The sequence below is a fragment of the Carya illinoinensis genome, chromosome 15 (genome assembly GCF_018687715.1).
Source record: "Carya illinoinensis cultivar Pawnee chromosome 15, C.illinoinensisPawnee_v1, whole genome shotgun sequence".
Classification (NCBI taxonomy): Eukaryota; Viridiplantae; Streptophyta; class Magnoliopsida; order Fagales; family Juglandaceae; genus Carya; species Carya illinoinensis.
In genome coordinates this window covers 10004368-10025768 of record NC_056766.1, presented here as the reverse complement: position 1 = coordinate 10025768, position 21401 = coordinate 10004368, and the positions used below count along the sequence as shown (strand labels likewise).

The 21401-nt window shown below is 34.0% G+C and overlaps 1 protein-coding gene across 3 annotated transcripts; it reads left to right on the top strand.

The window, feature by feature from the left end:
• Positions 1–7661: 7661 nt before the first annotated feature.
• Positions 7662–11797, top strand: LOC122297232 (protein DCL homolog, chloroplastic). Of its 3 annotated transcripts, none has more exons than XM_043107221.1 (4): positions 7662–8170; positions 9743–9857; positions 11196–11373; positions 11494–11797. In XM_043107221.1, exons 1-3 carry the CDS (start codon positions 7827–7829, stop codon positions 11370–11372), a joined length of 636 nt encoding a protein of 211 aa, XP_042963155.1. In that variant the 5' UTR covers positions 7662–7826; the 3' UTR covers position 11373; positions 11494–11797. The 3 variants fall into 3 exon arrangements, with proteins under 3 accessions (XP_042963155.1, XP_042963154.1, XP_042963153.1); XM_043107220.1 differs by having other exon boundaries at positions 11479–11797; XM_043107219.1 differs by having other exon boundaries at positions 7664–8170; positions 11461–11797.
• Positions 11798–21401: the final 9604 nt, after the last annotated feature.

The window sequence follows — 21401 nt, the reverse complement described above, 5'->3', positions numbered from 1 at the left end:
CTTAATTTTATTTTATTATATAAAATATAACGTATTTATCAATAAGAATAATAATATAGTATATAAAATTTTTTATTTTTTATATAATTATGTTAAAACTTTTTAAAAATTAGATGTTAAAATAGCGTTGGGTTGTTGAATTGAAGTCAATTTATCTTAAAAATTTATTGATAGAATCTATTTTTTTTAACTTTTTATAAAAAAATTAAATTCATCTCAATCTATTTCATATATTTTAACTTAAAAAATTAAATTATCTTAATTTTAAAAAGTTAAACATATTTTAATAAAATTTATAAAATATTATTATTTATAATTCAATTTAACTCATATCAACGTATAAAGGTTGCCTAAAATTCAAATAGATATAAAAATTGAGAAATACGGTTGAAATTAATAAAGTAGTCTTCATAATATGCTCTCTTGATAAATAGAGTGGTGTATAATCTAGATAAATTATATTTGTAGTCATAAACATTCTTTTTAAAAAATTAATAAATACAAAATTCAAATAAATTAGTGCATAATGGGTGTTATAAAACTTAAATATTTATCTGATTTAGGTGTTGAGTTGAGTTGAGATGAAAGTTGAAAGTTGTATAAAATATTATTAGAATATTATTTTTTTAATATTATTATTATTTAAAAATTTAAAAAAATTAACTTATTTATTATATTTTATGTTAAAAATTAAAAAATTTATAATAATTAAATGAGATAAATTGAGAAGAGTCGAAAGACTCGTGGATCTTGTACCAAAGACTAAATTGGAAAGCATATGGGGCTGGTGACTTGTGGTAGGTAGAAAAGTGCCTCAACACCTAGCTATAGGAAAATCTGTAAATTGGGCAAGAATGCATTATCAAATGGATCATAATCTTGCTTGCGCCACAAGAAGCATAGAGAATACTATCGACATATATAAGGAAGGAAGAAGATGGTGGCAAGGTCTTGAGGATTTGTTGATGTTGCATGTGTAGCAGCTGAAGCTTTTCTGATCTCCACTAACGGAGATTCCTTATCACTCTAACATTTACGCTATACTTGAATGAGTTTAATTTATTTCAATTGGATTCTATTTTAGACCTATCATAACATTCAAATATAAAATTCTCAAATCACTAAATATTACTTAATTCAAAATCTTTTACATATTAGACTCATAATTTTTTTCAACTCAGTACATCTTTAGGTGGACCACATAAAATTTATTATATTATCTCAATTTACTATTATTTATAAAGAAATCAACTCATCTCAATATCCAAACATAGTCTTAATGTTCCATTATTTATGTCTTGTTCATTCAACGATACACACGTAGTGTCTCAAATCTTGAGAATTCCACTTCCTCAAATATGGGATTATGTGAGTCCTAGCAGCTCATAGTTGATATCCAGCCCTAAGTTCGCCCATCTTTACTTCAACATTGTGCTCTTTCGCCATATACGATATATGATATTTGCTCGCCACCTCAATCACCGGCTAAATTGGCATGGACCGTGTGTTTGCTCGCCATAGAGGCGAGTTGGTTTTCTTGTCCACCGGTTAGATCCCTTTTGGACTAGGTCCTATGTTCTCGTGGTAGCACATAGATCAATGACATTTCCTTTAACTTAAACAACCATGTTGTCATTTGGGAGTTCTTCTTTTAATTCTTTTTTATTTTAATTTCTTTTTGTTCAAATCCAATAGTAGGAAAGATAGGTAGAGCAACACTCTTCTAATGGAAAATATATTTAATTTAGTATGGGTGCAAATGAACCGAGTTGAGCCGAATTAGAACAAGGGTTCTCGAACTCAATTAGCATATATATGAGCTAAAACTCGACTCGAGCCGGAGAAAAGCTTCGAAATTGACTCAAACTCAAATAAAAAATAAAAAATAAACAAGCCTAGCACAAGCTCAAGTAGCTCGATATAGTTACAAATAGGTATATAATCAATGATTCACCACATTGCCGCCCCAATATAGTTACAAATAGATACATAATCCCAACTTCTAAGGTCTCACAAAATATATTACAATTTTAAATGGTAGAACACTATTATAGCATGTCAACTTGGAAAACAATCTAAAAAGATGGTAGAAGAAAAGTCCTCAAACTCTTATTCACTTCAACCCCATTTTTGATGCACATATGACAACATTGCTTAAAAAACATTCTCATTGCAAAGACCCACACATACAAAGCCCAAATAAATCAATGTAAATATGTTGATTTTCACCTTTGAGTATAGGCACCAATTCTTTTTTTTTTTTTTTAAGGGGGAAATGCATCTGCATTCATTCATAATCGAAGTTACAACTGTGACTTATCAATACAGGAGATCCGACTATAAGTCAACTAACGCAACTGCTCAGGAGCTTCCCCGTCAACAAATTTCTTTGTGACGGACATTGTCTAAACTTCTACACCTTCTCTCCTGACAACAAGTCAGAAGAGAAAGCGCTCTATCAAAACCAGAGCTTAAACAACCTTCCTTCCGAAGAAGAGAGGTACACACCCGCTCCATCCTCCCAAGGAGGAGGAGAATAACCAACCTCTCTCCTCCCAAGGAGAAAGAGTACTAACACCTACCTTCCTCCAAAAGAGGAGTAGGACTAACACCCACATTCCTCCAAAAGAGGAGTGGGGCATAAGCCTATTTTATTATTTATAAAACTAAAGCATAATTACTACAAAAAACTAAATGGGCCGGTCAAACTAAATGGCCCAGCCTGAACTACAGGCCCTGCCCAAGCTAAAGATCCAGCCCGTAGGGCCATGGGGGCCCAACCCTGTTAGGGTTTCATCTCAACACAAGCCGCCGCCACCCATCTTCTTCCCCCGTCCGGCCCCTGCTCAGCCCTTCATCCCTACAGGTTTCGACAGAAAGTTTGGCCGCTTCACGGAGGAAGCGGCGTACTCCCTGCTCACGGATTACATCACCGTCTCCGTCGCCCGGCCACAATCACCAAACTACTGCAGCTAGATTAAACGAACACAGAGCCAAATCCAAAACCAAAACCACACAGAAACGAAAACCAAACAGAGATTAAACGGACACAGAGCCACCCGAGGCTTATTCCCAACCCCTATTCAAAACACCAGATCTAAACAGATCTAACAACAAAATCGAAAATAAAGAAGAACTAAGAAAAAACCATCAACACTGCGACCCCTGAGATCCGCCACCAACCAGAGGAGTAACCACCATGAGAAGCTTCCGGTCTCCACCCCAAACCCTTTAAAACCTCCATGCAGCTCGGCTTGCACCCCGTAACCACCCTCTGTTTTCCATGGTAAAACAGAGGTCCTTAACCCCGCGGGAAGCACCCCGAGCCAACAAGCAAACCATCATCCCCAGGAGCAAATCACCCGATTCAAACTCACGCCGTAACCCTCTGGGGACCATCCCACAGAAGACTATACAAAACAGTCAGGGATCTCGCCCAAAACCGCAACCGAGAACCTCCACCTCAAAAGAAAAACTCTCCGCCCAGCTGGGTGTAAAAAAGAAGAAGAAGAGGTCTCGGGTCACAGCCTCTGGTGGAGGCCTCCGGAGCCGATCTTATTTCAGGATAAAACATAGAAAAACAGAAGAGAAAAACAGAAACGGTTAGGGGGGGAGGGAGGGAGGAGCCGAAGCTCCACCTCCCTCGGACGGCTACCTGGTTTCTTTTACCTAGAGAGAGCTTTTAGGTTTTCAACGGAGGAGTTTTTGAAATCCTCCTTTTTATCTTTTATTACATCTACCAACCCTAATTAATTGTATAGGCACCAATTCTACATTCGACATAGGTGTGTATAAGTTGGTTTTAATTTAAAGAGAATAAAATCATATAAACCTTCACTAGCCCATAATTTTTAACTTATCATAATTACCTTTTGTGCATCAATGGAAGTTTGAAGAAAAGTTACTCTAAGAACGTTTGTATGTAAAAAGAAATTTAAATGAAATTCTCGGGATATTATGAATTACTCACATTCTCATTTTCTCACAATGCACTATAAATATTTTGGTTAGGCTCAACTACTTAATTTTACTAATCTTAACTAAGAGTAAATATTTTATTGAGAAAAAAAAACAAATACTAATAATAAACACCAAGTCTAAAATTGAATGAAGCACATATTGAATAATAACCTGCAAAATAATAAATAAAAATAATAAACAAGCAAGTCAACTATTCAAGTAATGAAACCATCATATATGTCCAAGCTTTCAAAAAATTTATTATATAAAAAAAATAAAAATAAAAAATAAAAAATAAAAAGAAGAAGAAGAAGAAAAGGTTAAGCAGCTTATCAATAAACATTCCAAATTTCCAACAACCTTACCCAGTTGGACAACTCTCACAAAGAATAATTGCACCCAAGCCTTACTTAAACAACTTATCAATAGGACTACAACATACTTTCTTTCAAATCTAATAGTGAACCAATTCACAAAAAAAAAAAAAACCAGCCAGTAGCCAATCCCTCTCTACCTATGATGCAAAACATATCACATCATTAGCAGCAACATTTGAACTAAATACACAGATATAACAAAATAACAATTTAATAATAAAACTTGCGATTATACTAAAAACCAAAAACCTACCAGCAATTGACGTCAGGGCAACAAAATCTCCTTATAAGTTAGTTCTTCTCTTTATAAAATAAAAGAGAAAAATTTGTTAGAACAAATTCTTAATAAATTAAAACAGGTTCAAGATGGATACTCATGATAAAGTATCATGCAAGACGCAAGTTATCTTTCTTTTTACGAATTATAGGATAAGTTTTTCACAAAACTCACAACTATAATAATGCAAACGATATGAACATGTAACAAATATAAATCATATGAACAATATAACCTAAAATTTGTGTAAAAATGTGCATTCTTTATTAAGTAATTAAACTTAAGGAGAATATAAGCCATTAACACAAAGCAAAAGAATGAGATTATGTTGCATTTAGTCAAATTTCTATTAGAGAAATAGAGAAAAATTAAAAAAAAAAAATTATGGATCAAGTTAGATTCTTACACAAGCATGAGGCGATGTAGCAAAATTTGCTTCCAAAATCAAACCCATGACTTGGACAAGAGAATAAGGAAAAAAAAAAAAAAAAGATTTTGGATTCTTTAGAAGAGTATAAACACTAGAGGAGCATAAAAGACTTATAGAGTGAGGGTTTGGTGTGCTTGTAACTTTTCAATAGAAGTTTGGAGCTCGATAGAAATGCACATGAAGAAGAAGAAGAAGATTGAAGCAGAAGCAGAGAGTGAAAGCCGAAGGGCATAGTCTTGTGTTTGGGAAGGAAGAGAAAAAAATGGTGGTTAGTGTTAAGTTGAAGTCATGCCTTATGGTGACAAGTTGAGAACTGATGTAACTAGTGTTAACTCATGTCAAAGGTGTTGGGAAGTGAAGTACTTGGGAAAAAGTTGAAAGGCTAATAGCGGGAATTGATATAAATAGTACTCAATGTTGATGGGAATTGATGCAGATAGTGTTAAATTAGTGATCGTGTCATATTGTATTGGGATGCAGATAGTGTTAAATTAGTGATCATGTCATATTGGGAAGTGAAGTCTTGGACACTGGGCAAAGCACTAACATTATACTTACATCAAGATGTCTAATATAATTATTGATCATGATTTTAAAAATTATATAATAAAGTTATTAATTTAATATTAAAGTATACAATTATTATATAGTTTTGTGAACTTAATATATTATTATACTTTACATTATTCTTTCAAAACCTAGTTATACATAAAGTAACAAAGTATATTACTTATACAAAGTAACTAAAATAATACATATAACAAATAAAAATATATAGAATAAAAGAATATATGTAAGAATATATATAGACATATTACGAGTATTTTAATGAGCCCAAAACGAGCCAAATCGAGTTTATATAAATTTTGTTTATGAGTCTAAACCGAGTCAAGTCAAGATTACACGAGTTTGAATTATTTAATATTCAAATCAATATTTGTGATCACGAACAACTCACATATCAAATGAATCGAGTATATACGAGTCGAGGTCAAACTGTTCACGAGCTGCTCTATTCGTTTGCACTCCTATTTATATATGTAAAACTTCTTCTCTTTTTGGGTTCTCAAATTACAGGGATGACAATGTGCATCTTCTTGTTTTCAATTTAGCATTCCTTTCCACGAATGGAGCTTTTATAGGCCTTTAATGGCCACTGAAGGGAGCCAATTGGGCACCAATGAGATCAGATGGCTGATCGTGTCCACTCCCATAGGCGACTCAGTGAATCAAGACCTCAGATTATGCAAAAGGTGTAGTCAATATATCATATATGAATATATTAAAAAAAAAAATTATATAATATGTTAATATTCTTGAACTGTCCCCCCTTCCCCAAAGTAAAGCTAAGGGAAGACTGTAAATCTAATAAAGCCAGTGTTGCTAATTAATAATAAGAAAAAAATGTTACTAAGAAATTTTGAAGTGACTATCTCTCTTAAGTTATTGGCTTATAAAACCACATAAAATGTTAAAAAATGTGATATAACTTTCTTCACCTAATAAAAAAAATGACCTAATGTTATATATTTTTAAAGTAATACTACATATAATCGTGAAGTACACAAATACTGTATTGTCGTTTTGAAAAAAATTTGAGTTTACTATTAAAAAATTAATTAATTTTGTCACGTGGATTCTGTATTGATTTACTTTTTTATAATGATTATACAACACTTACACACTCACAACTGCAAGTATCATTTCTCATATTTTTATGCATTAATGGTCTCAAGCAACCTAGTCACAAAATATTACTCACTTGACTTATTTATAACTTTGTCAACATCACAAGGATCAACTAATCTAAGTTATGTTTTTTAAAAAAGATGTTATATACAATACTCTTATCATATTTCCATCGCATCGTGCTGTACATTTTTCATAAGCTTTATATTAACTCTTGCTTCTTCTGAGGAAAGAAAAGCTCAATAATTAATAATTAATGAGCATTGCTAAATTAATATAAGAAGATAAGAGTAGAGATATATAACTCAATCTTCAGAAAATATATTTAGTAATGATACATATACCTATACCATCTCTTTTATATATATATATATATATTAAAATAAATTACGATTAGGGGTGCAAATCAATCCATCATTTTTCTCAGACCGAACATGATTGAACATCCATAAAGATCGGATTGGACTGGTAGCTATCGGTCTAGTCTAGTCCAATTTGTTCGGTCCAGCTTAATTATTTTATTATTTTTTCATATATATTTTTTCAAATAAATTAATAAAAAAATTTAAATTATTATATAAAAATAATATATTAAATTATTAACAATATTTTTAGGGGTTCAGTCTGATTTGATCCAGTCCGATCCAAAATTTATAGACTTTGAGACCGAACTGAATTTTACCGGTCCACATATTTTGAGACAAAGACCGACTGATCCAGAATTCAGTCCAATTAGTTTTGTTGATCCAGACCGATTTATTTACCACCCTTATTATGATTATACAAAATCCAAAATTAAAAGATAATTAATACCACTAATTAAGTGATAAAATCATAAAATAGCCACATAGTTGTCATTACCATATTCTCAATCAAAGTTAATTATATGAGGGAGACAAAAATAGTTAAATGAGAAAATATACAAAGCAAAGAAGCGATGATGATAACATGTGACCGTTAACCCGTTCCAACCGAGAAGCATAGCCGAAAGACGGTAGACCTCTTCCTTTACTTCGTAGCAAAATACTGAAGTAAAGCTGCTAAAGCAGTATACAGATTCTAAGTGCAAGCAGCAGAGTTTAGGATCACGGCCATGGCTTCCATATCTAAACCACCGCCACGTGTCCACCTACCCACAAACCCTAGCCCACTCCACTTCTCACCCGTTATTCTATCATTCCCTTTCTTCCCAAAGGCGTCGCTTCCCCGGCGTCTCCGTGCCCTTAGGACCGGACCGGACGGTTACGGCTCCGAGTTGCTGAGGAAGCCCGTTGTCTCGCAGGAAAAGGACTCGAGCCGGATTTCGGATGAGGGCGAGGAGAGTGAAGAAGGGAAGATGAGGGATTATGAGGAGAAATGGGTTGACTGGGAGGACCGGATTCTGGAGGACACGGTTCCTCTAGTTGGCTTTGTTCGGATGATTCTTCATTCTGGGAAGTAAGCAAAAGCCAAAGGGCCTTCTTTTTTCTACTTTCTTTTGCTTTTCTGTTGTTTTCGCAATTCGATTTCTTGAACTTTAGGAACTGAATGACTTTATTGCGTTTTACGTTTTATTAGGGGGACAAGTAGAAGACTTCTATTATCTAATGTGGACGTTGTATTAGTTTCATTTCTTGATTGCCTTAAACCAAAAATTCTACATGGCATTAGTTTACATGGGCAACGCCTATTTATTTGATCCAATAAAGTTTTATTGTACGTTATAAAAAAAATTACAAATGACGGAACTTTGTTTATGTTTCTTAGGTTATTATACTTTATGGAGCTCTAGTTGAGTCGTGAATCCAATTTCTTAGATTGTAGACATTGTGCTAACAGAATCGTCAGGGAGTAGCTTTGTGGTCAAAGGGCGGGCTTGGGATGATTGGAAGAAACATGGCGTTTTAATTGATTTAACCGTCTTTTGGCTGGAGAAGTAATTGATTGATTAAAACTGGGAAAAAGTAACTACATAAAATGACACAAAGGTGGGTTGCTCTGTATATTTGTCTGATTGCCTTTTTTAATGTTGAGGAATCCCGCAAACCATGTAAACGCAACATGTCTTTAACCTTGTTAAACTTTTGACCCATGTAACACGTCCCCATCACACAATTCAGGTAAATCATATCTTTTTACCAATGGGGCGTGACCCCTAGAAATTGTTTGCGCCCAATGGTTTGAAGCTTAGACTTTGAGGGAGCATAACATTAAGAGTAAGACTCATAACACCTGAGCCAACCCCTAGGGTTTGTTCAATTGCCTTTAGGCATGCTGTATGGTATATGGTGTGTATTTGACTGCATAAGTACTAACTTATCCGCTAATATGAATATTAGAATATTATTAATCTATTATGTAGTTCAAAGGACAATTCTGGTTTTCAAAAATTATGGTCATCAATTTGTTTATTTTATATTTGACTTGATAGGATTTTTGGTTTTTCATGTTTGATTACTTGTGTATACCTGTAATTGGACTCATCAAAGTTACAAGATCCTTGCTCTTTCTCACAAAAGTATGGATTAAGAAGTTACATAAAAGAAAAGGTTAAAGTGAGTTTGGTTCGTATATTGGGGATGCATGGTTAAGAGAGAGTCTGCAAATCTATAAGGGGTACCTCAATTTTGATATATTGGACAGGATTTTGTAATGACATGGTCGTGGTCCTGTTGAAGGCCTTCATTAGTGCATATTTGTACTTTAACTCAACATTCACATAGCCGGTTTTTCTTAACATGGAAGTTATTTGGACGCAAGGCACTATGGCTGCATGTTGTCCCTCTTTTTTTGGTTCATGTTTCCTATAACATTAAAAATAAGAAGTCGTTAGGCTTTTCCTATGGCAATATAATGTACTTTGTCGTCTAATTTGAGAATAAAAACACAAATTATAGTCAATGTAATGGTATCAAACTCCTTAATAAGGAAACCCAAAATTCAACTAATTTACAAGGTGAGTATAAATATTGTTAGTTTTCATTCATATTACAAAATTTCATAATGTGGAAATGTCAAATCTTGATACAGATATCAAAGTGGAGAAAGATTAAGTGCAGAGCACGAGACAACCATTCTTGAGAGGTTGCTTCCTTTTCATCCTGCGTTTGAAAAGAAGATTGGATGCGGGATTGATTATATCACAGTATCTCTCTCTCTCTCTCTCCTCCCCCCCCCCCCCCCCCCCCCCCCCCCCCCCCCCCCCCCCCCCCCCCCCCCCCCCCAAAAAAAAAAAAGACCAAAAAGATCAGTTTAATTCTGAAGAGGCTGTTCAGCAATCTCAGTAACACAATTCATATACCTAAATGTTGCTTTCTGATTTACTTAGCTTTAACCAAATACTCTATTGGCTTAAAAACAAACGGCTGTGATTTTATAATGAGCCCTGGCCAAATAGGAATATTCCAGGTAAATTCACATATAGCTATTTTGGAATTCATGGGTATCACTCATGAGTATCATCTGTTTGATTTATGTTCGTACTTCCACTTCCTTTTGGAATTTCTTGTTTCTTTACATATCATGTCAGGAAATTAGATTGTTGTGTTGCGAAGGCATTGTGATCTTCTAGTTCCATGCTCAAATGCTCTGTTGGCCATCTAAATCACCTAGATTGGTGTTTGACGTCCTGTGCAATTGTCTCTTTTACGAGGACATAACTTACAAGGACATAGTTTTTTCTTTCTTCTTAGCTGCTGTATGTAGGCATTTCCTCTTGTATACCTCCTTTATACTTGGGCCATGCCTATTTATGGTAATAAAACTCTTATTAACTATAAAAAATAAAAAAATAAAAAAAATAAAAAACTTATTCCTTATTTTCTGGTGTTTGTAGACATGCAAACTAAAATTTAATCAGTCAAGAACATGCTGAAGTGCAGTTCAAAGTCCTGAGAAATCCCAAAGAAGCCATTTTTTTCTTTAAAACCCGTGGTGATTTCTTTGCATAACCAAGGCAAAGTCCCAAAAATCACAAATTGTTGGTTTTCATTTAAACCATGGTGATTTCTCTTCTTGATCGAGGCAACAGCATACATGCTCCTAGATTTGTTACCAAAATGATGGCAGCTTATCTTCAGGTGCAAGTAACTGGGTCAGCAGGTCTCAAGGGCAGTGAACTTTTTCTTTTGATATGTGGGGCTAGATGCCAAAGGGCAGTCCCTTGTTTGCATTTGAATTTCATGTTATTGTTCATAAAAATATAATAAAGTTCTACATTGAATGTGTGAGATCTCATACTTAATGAGTATAGGTGGTGAATGGGATCCTAGATTGTTTGGAAGGGAGAAGTTTTTGTTCTTTATAATGATTCCAATGGGCTCTAATTGTATTATTGACTTGTTATGTTGGAGTATGAACCCAATGGGGGTGCTTGGGCCTCCCATGGGGCATCACAAAATATCTCTTTTCCAATATTTTTTTTAATGTAACATCTTTGCGTTTGAATTGGAAATGATTCATATTTTCCTTTTTGGGTTGACAGATTGGGTATCATCCCGAATTTGAAAGATCACGCTGTCTGTTCATAGTTCGAAAGGATGGAGAGATGGTTGACTTTTCATATTGGAAATGCATAAAGGGCCTTATCAAGAAGAACTATCCCTTATATGCTGACAGTTTCATTCTCAGACATTTTCAGAACCATAGGCGTAGTATCTAAGGTAACACTTTCAATTTAACTGCCACTTGTATCGTTGTGTAGCAAGTAATTTTCGTATTATTTTTAATTTTCTTCCTGTTGCTTATAGTACGTTTGTGCACTGAAGAAACATATTACTTAGGGGGAGATATTTTGATATTCATGACTTCTTGAAGTTGGAAGAAGTTAAATGGAAAAGATGGGACCAAATGCCGTTGGATGATTTGACCGAATTTTGTAAAGCCACTCCAGCAAGTTCTGTTTGTCAAATATTTTATGTACTATCAATTCCAAATGATCTTGTATTCAGCACAGTTCTTTTTCTGGATTCAAAAGGACTCAGAGTAAACTCTTGTCGGTTTTTATTTTTATTTTTTTTGGTTGACCATAGAATCTTTATGTTCTACAGAGAATTACTTTCTTTCTCAATCAATTTATTTCAGTTATATTGGATTGCTTCATGCTTCTGGTACGAGAAGCTTGTAATCATGCAAAACTAAAGTGTTCTCTTGCAAGACTACTTTCTTTCACAGAGACAACCAAACAATATGCCAACACCTCATAAAATATTTCAGATTTATTTATCCATTATGGCCGGGAAGTCATGTTATAATCTTGTTTGTCATGACTAATAAGAAGAATACCCCATGAGGATGTGTTGAAGCACAAACATTATTGAAGTTCAAGTTCATTTCTTTATCAGTTTGTGGGTTTTAGGCTTATGATTTAGGGAAGTGCAAAACTTACTCTTTACCCAAAACTGCAAATATTGTGGAGATTTTTGAAAGCCACATCTGCTTATCTTTAAAGAGGAATGAATATATGTGGATTTCTTTTATGACTAGGCAATAAAGATAACCCCTTAGGGGCTGCATTGTTTTTCCTCTACAAAGGATTACTGGTCCATAAGACTGAAAATGAAGGGACACGATGATTGCCACAACTGAGACGAGTTAGAAAGGTATGTTCTATCGAGGCACCAGTATTTTAGCATGTTTAACCAAAAGAGCAGACTAGCAATTTGAAAATCAAAGAAAATAAAGGAAAAATAAGAGAATGGATAAACTGATATCTTCTCCCAAATATCGTTGGTAAGTAATGGTGTACCCTTTATATATATGGTTGATTGTGGGGGTGATCTGAATGTGATCTTTTTCGATTTCTAATTGTAATTAATTACTGAAGGAAGAAGAAGACTAAAAGTTAACAGGGAGTAGCAATATGAGTAATGCTAGATACAGTTAAAAGGTGTGTAAATTTTTTGTACTCCTATCAAGTAATAGCGGGGTCTACCATAAAAGCCGATTTTTTCGTTTAGATCCCTAACTTGCCCCTAAATTAAATGGAAGTGTGTCACATCTCTTAAATTTCAAATTGTATAATATTATTAACACGACCTTTCAAATTATGTTAAATTTAAATTATCAAATTTACAGGCATTTAAGGTAAAAAGGAATGGTGTTGTTCAAAAGTATCAAATCTCATACTTCAAAAATTATGTACATTATAGATAGATTTATAAAATGCAATAGGCATGCTACTCTATATAAGAAATAGTGGGATATTTTATGACTTATCATATTTATAAGAATAGCGAACATTTCAGGAATAACATGTCATGTATAGTGTCTTATACAGAAAAAGAAATTATCAAACTAAAAAAGAGAGGTTACATTAGATGTCAACACATAGACTTGTACACTTGATATAATATATCAGATTGTAAAATTATATTTATTGTAAATTAAATCTAAGGTCTCACATCGAATCATGGAATCCTTTCTAAGGGTAAGGTACAAGAACGCTAACTATTGTATGTCATTTTCTACTTGAATCTTGATTGTCAAAATCCACATTAAAAGACAGACAAAGAGGATAAACTATAAAGAATAGAAAAAATATATTCATCATCTATTTTCTCATCATCATCTCATCATCCTATTATGTGACATGAGATGATAAGTTTATAAATAAAATATAATAAATAATTTATAATCATCTAATGTCACATCATGAGATGATGAGAATGTAATAAAAGGATAATTAATAAAGTCTCTATTACCACGTGTGTGGACAAAATGGAGATATGTGGAACATAATTGCATGGGAGGCTTCTTGCTTGCGTGTTATATGATTTAGCCACATGAATTTTGTGATCATGTTCTTCTGGTTCAAACAAAAATGGCAAATAGATTAAAGATTGAGACATTTTATCTACGTGGAGTTTCCATGCAGAAGTGAATGCGGTTGAGTTTATTGAGACTTAAATTTAGAATCTCTCATTCACTAAGAAAAATATGAACATGAGTTTCACTAATATTGTTGGAATATCCAAGAACAAATTGAAGCATTAGAATTAAAATCATGTGAAGCAAAAATGCTAAAATCAAATAAAGAAACTGTTATATGACAGTTAAGTTAGTTGATGTAATAAGTTAGTTACATTTCTTGTTTTTCTTGTATCTGATATAGTAAAATCAGATAGCTTACAATGCCAATACGTGTATATAAATAGATGTGATGTAAAGCAGTATTCATTCAAGTAATTCAATTCATTCTTTTCCTATTCTCTGTTTCCTTCTCTTCCTTTTCTCTGTTTCTGTTTTACATATTTTACATGGTATCATCGAGTATAAAATTTCCGCTGCTCTCTTGATCTATCTTTCAGCTTTCTTGCTGCTTTCTTGCTGCTTTCTTTGTTGCTATGGAATCCTCTGCTAATATGGCAGTTTCTTTTTCATCTTCATCTTCAATGAATCCATCTGATGATTCATCCAGCCCTTACTATCTCCATCCCAGTGATAATCCTGGAGCTCTTCTTGTTTCTGATTTTTTCAATGGTGCAAATTATGTTGCTTGGAGTAGATCAATCTCGATTGCTCTTTCTGTAAAGAACAAACTTGCTTTTATTGATGGAAGTTTGCCTCAACCTAGTCCTGATAACACAAAACTTCATGTTGCTTGGCTGCGAGCAAACAATCTTGTTTTGTCTTGGTTGATGAACTCAATTGCAAAGGAACTTCGAGGAAGTCTTCTCTATTTTAACACTGCATCTGACATTTGGGATGAACTAAAAGTTAGATATCTTCGAAGTGATGGCCCACGAGTTTTTACATTAGAGAAATCTTTAAGCTCTATTTCTCAAGGCTCAAACTCAATCACTGAGTATTTTAGTGATTTCAAAACTTTATGGGATGAATACATTAGCTATCGCCCTCTCCCTAAATGTACTTGTGGAATTATGAACACTTGTACTTGTGCCATCTTAAAGAATCTTGCTGATCGCCAACAAGCAGACTATGTGATGAAGTTCTTGGTTGGTTTACATGATTCTTATTCAGCCATTCGAAGTCAACTGCTTCTTTCTACTTTACCATCAATGGGGAAGGTCTTTTCTTTGCTGCTCCAAGAAGAAAGCCAAAGATCTTTGACAAATGCAGTAGGTCTTCCTCTTGATTCTCATGCTATGGCTGCTACACAACCACCAAGACAAGCTTATCCCAATATTTCCAAGTTCAGCAAACTCAAAGGAAAATCTGAAATCACTTGTTCCCATTGTGGTTTTTCTGGACATCTTGCAGACAAGTGCTTTCAGATCATAGGTTATCCACCAGGATGGAAAGGCCCTCGAGGAAAAAGATTCAATTCAACACGATTGCCCAATGTAAACATTGCATCTTCTCTGGAGCAAAATTCAAATATCCCAAACTTGCCTTTTTCTCAAGAGCAAATACAAAATCTGATCACTCTTGCCAATAGCTTGTCTACTTCACCTATCAATTCTAATTCTGCAGTCAATACTGCCTCCACATCAGGTAATCATTTCACTGCTTGTTCAACTGTTAATTCTTTGAATTCTCCATGGATACTAGACAGTGGAGCAACAGATCATATGATCTGTTCTCCCCACTTCTTTACTTCAATAAAAATACCCACCAAACCATCTTCAGTCCATTTACCAAATGGTCAACTTGTTCCTATTATTTTTACAGGAACTGTCAAACTTTCTTCTGATTTAGTGCTACATAATGCTCTTTACATCCCTTCTTTTCATATCAATCTTATCTCTGCTTCAAGATTGACTAAAGAAAACTCTATTGCCTTGTTTCTTTTTCAATCTAAATGTGTCTTGCAGGATATCAACAAATGGAAGATGATTGGGCTTGCTGAAGTTAGAGCTGGCCTATACCACCTTATTTTTCCTCATAACACACAGCAGACATTACATGACTCAACCAATTCTTTTTTGGCCAACACCTCTTCCATCAGTCCTAACATATGGCATTCTCGGTTGGGACATCCTTCTCCTACCAGATTGAAAATCATTAGCTCTCTTAATCCTTGTATAAAATCATCTCACAATCATGTCTGTGAGATTTGTCCCCTAGCTCGACAAAAGAAATTGTCTTTTCCTGTATCACAAAGCAATGCAAATAAAGCTTTTCAATTAGTGCATTGTGACATCTGGGGTCCCTTCTCAATTCTTTCACATTCTGGTTACAAGTTTTTCCTTACAATTGTGGATGATCATACACGTTTCACTTGGCTTTATCTTATGAAAACAAAATCAGAAACCAGATCCTTACTCATCAATTTCATTACTTATGTTCAAACCCAATTTAATACTCAAATTCAGACACTTAGAACAGATAATGGCCAAGAATTCAACATGCCTAATCTTTATCAAAAATATGGCATGATCCATCAACTATCTTGTGTAGAAACTCCTGAGCAAAATGGTAGAGTTGAAAGAAAACACCAGCATCTGTTAAATGTAGCTAGAGCTCTCCTTTTCCAGTCAAAATTACCTTTATCATATTGGAGTGAATGTGTGTTAACTACCACACACCTCATTAATCGAACTCCATCATCTGTATTAGGAAATAATACACCTTATGCTCTTCTTTTTCAAAAACCACCTGCATACAACTACCTCAAAGTCTTTGGTTGTTTATGTTTTGCTAGCACAATTCAAAACAGTCGAGGAAAATTTCAACCTAGAGCCTCAAAATGTCTATTCCTTGGATATCCACCTAATATCAAAGGATATAAGGTACTTGACCTCCTTACTCTTAAAATCTTCATTTCCAGGAATGTTGTATTTCATGAAACTATCTTTCCTTCTATACCAAACACCAATCATACACCTTTTATATTTCCTGATTTTCCTTCACCATATGATTTCACAGTACCTCCCATTTCATCTCCTGATATTGCAGTGCCTTCAATCTCATCTCCTGATATTGCAGCACCTTTCATTTCAAATTCTAACAATACAGTCCCTCCTATTTCAAATTCTGAACATATAATACCTACTATTTCACCTTCTGACATTGCAATACCTTCTGCAATTACAGTACCTTCTGTCTCACCTTCTCCTATTCTAGCATCTTCCAATTCACCTCCTGTCTCACCTTCACATTCACCTTCCAGCTCTCAGATTTCAATACCTTCTATTCCTCAAATAAATCATGAACATATAAATCCCAGAAGATCTGAAAGAATAAGGAATCCTCCCCCATACTTGCAGAATTTCTATTGTGGTAATATGGTCAAGCCTGCTTCAGCATCTCAGGAATCTTTCCATTGCTATCTTCCTTCTCCTGGTAAGCCATACTCTATTGCACATTTTCTTTCCACTACAAAATTGTCCCCTAAACATAGAGCTTTCATTTCTACTATATCTTCTACCTTTGAACCTAAAACTTTCAAACAAGCTAGCTCACATCCTCAATGGCAAACTGCCATGTCAGAAGAAATTAAAGCTCTTGAATTAAATAGAACTTGGGAACTTACAATTCTACCTCCAAATAAGACTGCAATAGGATGTAAGTGGGTTTATCGTGTTAAATACAAAGCTGATGGCACAATTGAAAGATACAAGGCTAGATTAGTGGCAAAGGGGTACACTCAACAAGAAGGCCTTGATTTTTTTGATACATTCTCCCCTGTGGCTAAAATGACAACAGTACGCACTTTGTTATCAATTGCTGCAATTAAGCATTGGCATTTACATCAACTTGATGTAAACAATGCTTTTCTTCATGGAGACTTGAATGAAGAGGTCTACATGCAGTTACCACCAGGGTACTCCTCACCAACTGATCCTAGAGTTTGCAAACTCAAAAAGAGTCTCTATGGTCTCAAACAGGCCTCAAGACAATGGTTTTCTAAGTTGTCTTCATCCTTGCTACAGTTTGGCTTCACTCAAGCAAAATCTGATTCTTCTTTGTTCATCAGACACAATTCAACCAGTTTTGTGGCACTCTTGATTTATGTTGATGATGTCATCATTGCATCTAATAATCTTGATGATATAGTTACTGTTAAACAGTTTCTACATGATTCTTTTACAATAAAAGATTTGGGGGAACTCAAGTACTTTTTGGGGATTGAAATGGCTAGATCAGCTAAAGGCATCTCTTTGTGCCAACGCAAGTATGCTTTAGACATCTTGCAAGACAGTGGATTTTCAGGATGTAAACCTATAGCCTTTCCTATGGAATCTACCCTAAAATTGAGTGTCAATGACTCATCTCCTCCTCTGCCAGATCCTGCATTATATAGAAGACTTGTTGGCCGTCTACTATACCTCACTATAACCAGACCTGACCTATCTTATTCAGTACAAGCATTAAGCCAATTCATGGCTAAACCGAGTACCAAGCACCTTCAAGCTGCTGAAAGGGTTCTCAGGTACATTAAAGCAACACCAGGACAAGGCATTTTCTTATCTGCAGATTCTCATCTTCATTTAAAAGCTTATTCAGACAGTGACTGGGGTGGATGTATTGATACTAGAAGAAGTGTCACTGGTTTCACAGTGTTTATTGGAGATTCTCTCATCTCATGGAAGTCAAAGAAACAACCAACTGTTAGTCGATCCTCAGCTGAGTCTGAATACAGAGCTCTAGCCTCTACTACATGTGAAATTCAATGGTTAATGTATCTACTGGCTGACTTACATATTCCCCATCCACAAGCTGTTTTGCTTTACACTGACAGCAAACCAGCTTCTGAAATTGCATCAAATCCTGTTCAACATGAGAGGACAAAACACATCCAGCTAGATTGCCATCTGGTCCGAGAAAAATTACAAGAAGGACTGATCAAGATCATCCATATTCCTTCTAAACATCAGCTGGCAGACATATTAACTAAACCACTTGGTTCTCTTAATTTTCATCATTTAGTCCGCAAGATGGGAATGATTAATATCCATTCCCCTCTTGAGGGGGGGTGTTGGAATATCCAAGAACAAATTGAAGCATTAGAATTAAAATCATGTGAAGCAAAAATGCTAAAATCAAATAAAGAAACTGTTATATGACAGTTAAGTTAGTTGATGTAATAAGTTAGTTACATTTCTTGTTTTTCTTGTATCTGATATAGTAAAATCAGATAGCTTACAATGCCAATACGTGTATATAAATAGATGTGATGTAAAGCAGTATTCATTCAAGTAATTCAATTCATTCTTTTCCTATTCTCTATTTCCTTCTCTTCCTTTTCTCTGTTTCTGTTTTACATATTTTACAAATATTAATCCTTTCTCGATCTCTCTCTCTCTCTTAAAATGATCAAGGTCTTCAAGTATTTTTCTTTGCACTTCAGTCCAAAGAGAGATACTATATTAATATATGTTACCTAGATTTAAGCCATTTTATTTAGGAAAACTCCTCCTTATAACGCACCGCCTTTTCAAAAAATGCTTGATAAATATTTTAAGTATCTATCTTTGTCTTACTTTAAATCTTAAAAATTACGTTTGATCATAAATAATTGGTATAAATAATTTCTAATCAATGAAGCTACAAACGTTTGGTTGGAAAATTGTACTGATGAAAAACCGACCAATAGATGCGGTTTCGGAAAAGTTTTGAAAACCGTTTCGATTACCATTTCGATTAAAATGCTGGAATGAAATATTTTAGTATCAATACTATTTTAGGTATCATTTCAGGTTAGTCTATATATAATAAATTAATTATATATGTTTAAATTATATTTCAAAATAATATCAATACAAATTTTAAAAAATTAAAACACATATTTATAAAACTTAATAATACTTATAAATTCTCAATCTAATTATTTAAAAAAATAATCACTCATTTTTATCATGAAAAGAGAAGTAGGAATTTGATTTTTAATTCTTGAGAAATGGAGATTTAAAAAAATTAAAAAAAATAATTTTTAAATATAAAAATTAGAGTAAAAATTATGAAAAAAATCAAAATTACGAAAATTCACTAATTTCAGCTATTACACTAAAATTCAGCCAGTACGGTCAGTATTTGATCTAGATGCTTTTCGGTACGGTAGAAAATTTAAAACTTTGGGTTCTCTCCCGAAATCGACACTGTCCGACTGCCCATTTTAAGTAGTCCAAACTGACCCTACCAACCGAAGGAAGGGTAGAGAATCGTTCAGTCCAGCATCGATTGATGGGTACAGCTTGCTAGCAAAAAATTTTAAACTTTAATATTCAAACTTACTATTAAAGAAACCGAAGGGGTGAATAAGCGTTGTGCAAGCAGTTACTCCTATAAACATTGGTTCTTCATGGGACTGTATCGGTGACGAGGATGGTAGGAGGCAAGGAGCGGCTTGTGGGACCGCCAATCTGCAGTTCTGGTCCATCATTGGATTGCTGGTTTGTGAAAAGAGAGCAGAGAGCAGAGAGAGAGATCAGTGAGGTTGAAAAAGAGAGAAGGGGTCAGGGCTTTAGCCTTAACCAAAGCGACGTCGTTTGGTTTATTAAACCAAATTGCCTCGTTTGACCTACTTAAGTTGAACGGCAGCGTTTTATATAAGAATAATATAAAACAATATATATATATATATATATATTATCTATCAGTTCATCGACTTGCACAGGCTTCAAACAGGGATCCAAACCAATCGATGTCGGTTTCGGCCTCGTGCTAACCGATTAGTTTTCCATCGGTTTCGGCTGGTTCGGACATACAACAGTTAATTTTGGTCAGTCCAACCGGTTTTATTAGTTTATGTCCACCCCTAAGAAATTGTTGATTTTTCATAATAGAAAATAACAAGCTTACAACTATTGTACAACTTGATTTAAAATGAGATTAATTATGTAAAAATCAAATTATTTTTAATGAGGTGGTTCAATCATATTAATTGCTGATTGGTTTGAAATGAGTTGTAAATAGTTGTAAGTGTATCGTTATTTTTCTTCACCATATTGCTTAAATGCAAAACCATATAACTTTTTAATAAAAAAAATTTTCAAAATTGAGAGGTAGTTACAGTCCTTAGATTTCTCAATACTATATGATGTCCACAGACAATGTGAATCCAAATATTAAATACAATGAAATCAGCATAATCATGTCTATATCCCTCTGAATTATAAAATTATAAGGAACTTTAATCTCATTTGTTTTGCTTTAGGATGAGAAGCATGCGAAATTATGGCTTAAAATCTTTTGAAGCGTGTAGAAAGCAATGCTTTTTGTCTATAAAAAATTATTTGTGCAGGGACTCTCTGTCTTTTCCAGTGGATGCTCACGGACACACTGATTTTTTGTGCATTGTTCATGATTACTTTGGAATTAAATTATCATTCCTTTAGCAATATGAATGTGAGCATACAAAGTTATTACAATTCTCCTTAATTTGAAACATCAGCTGCAATTTGGGCAATCCTTAGAATTGATCAAAATAAGTGATGTAGAGAATCAATATGTTTTCAATTATCAAAGATATTCCAAAAAAAAAAAATTGTTTTGTTAATTATAAAGCCTTTTGAAAAATATGAATAAATATGAGATTCACATGAAAAAGTAATTTTTTAATAGTATGTCTCATTTTTTTCAAAATGAGTGTACGATACTTGCACAATTTATAACTGTATCTAGGTATTACTTTTATTTTTCAAACCACAACAACAAATGAGAAGAAGAAGAAGAAAATGATGACAGATTCTGGTACGTTTGGATAGTGAGAAATATTGAGAAAATTTGTAAACAGTAGTTAAAGAGTAATGAAAAAATAATAATAGAATGTTGAATAGTAGTAAAA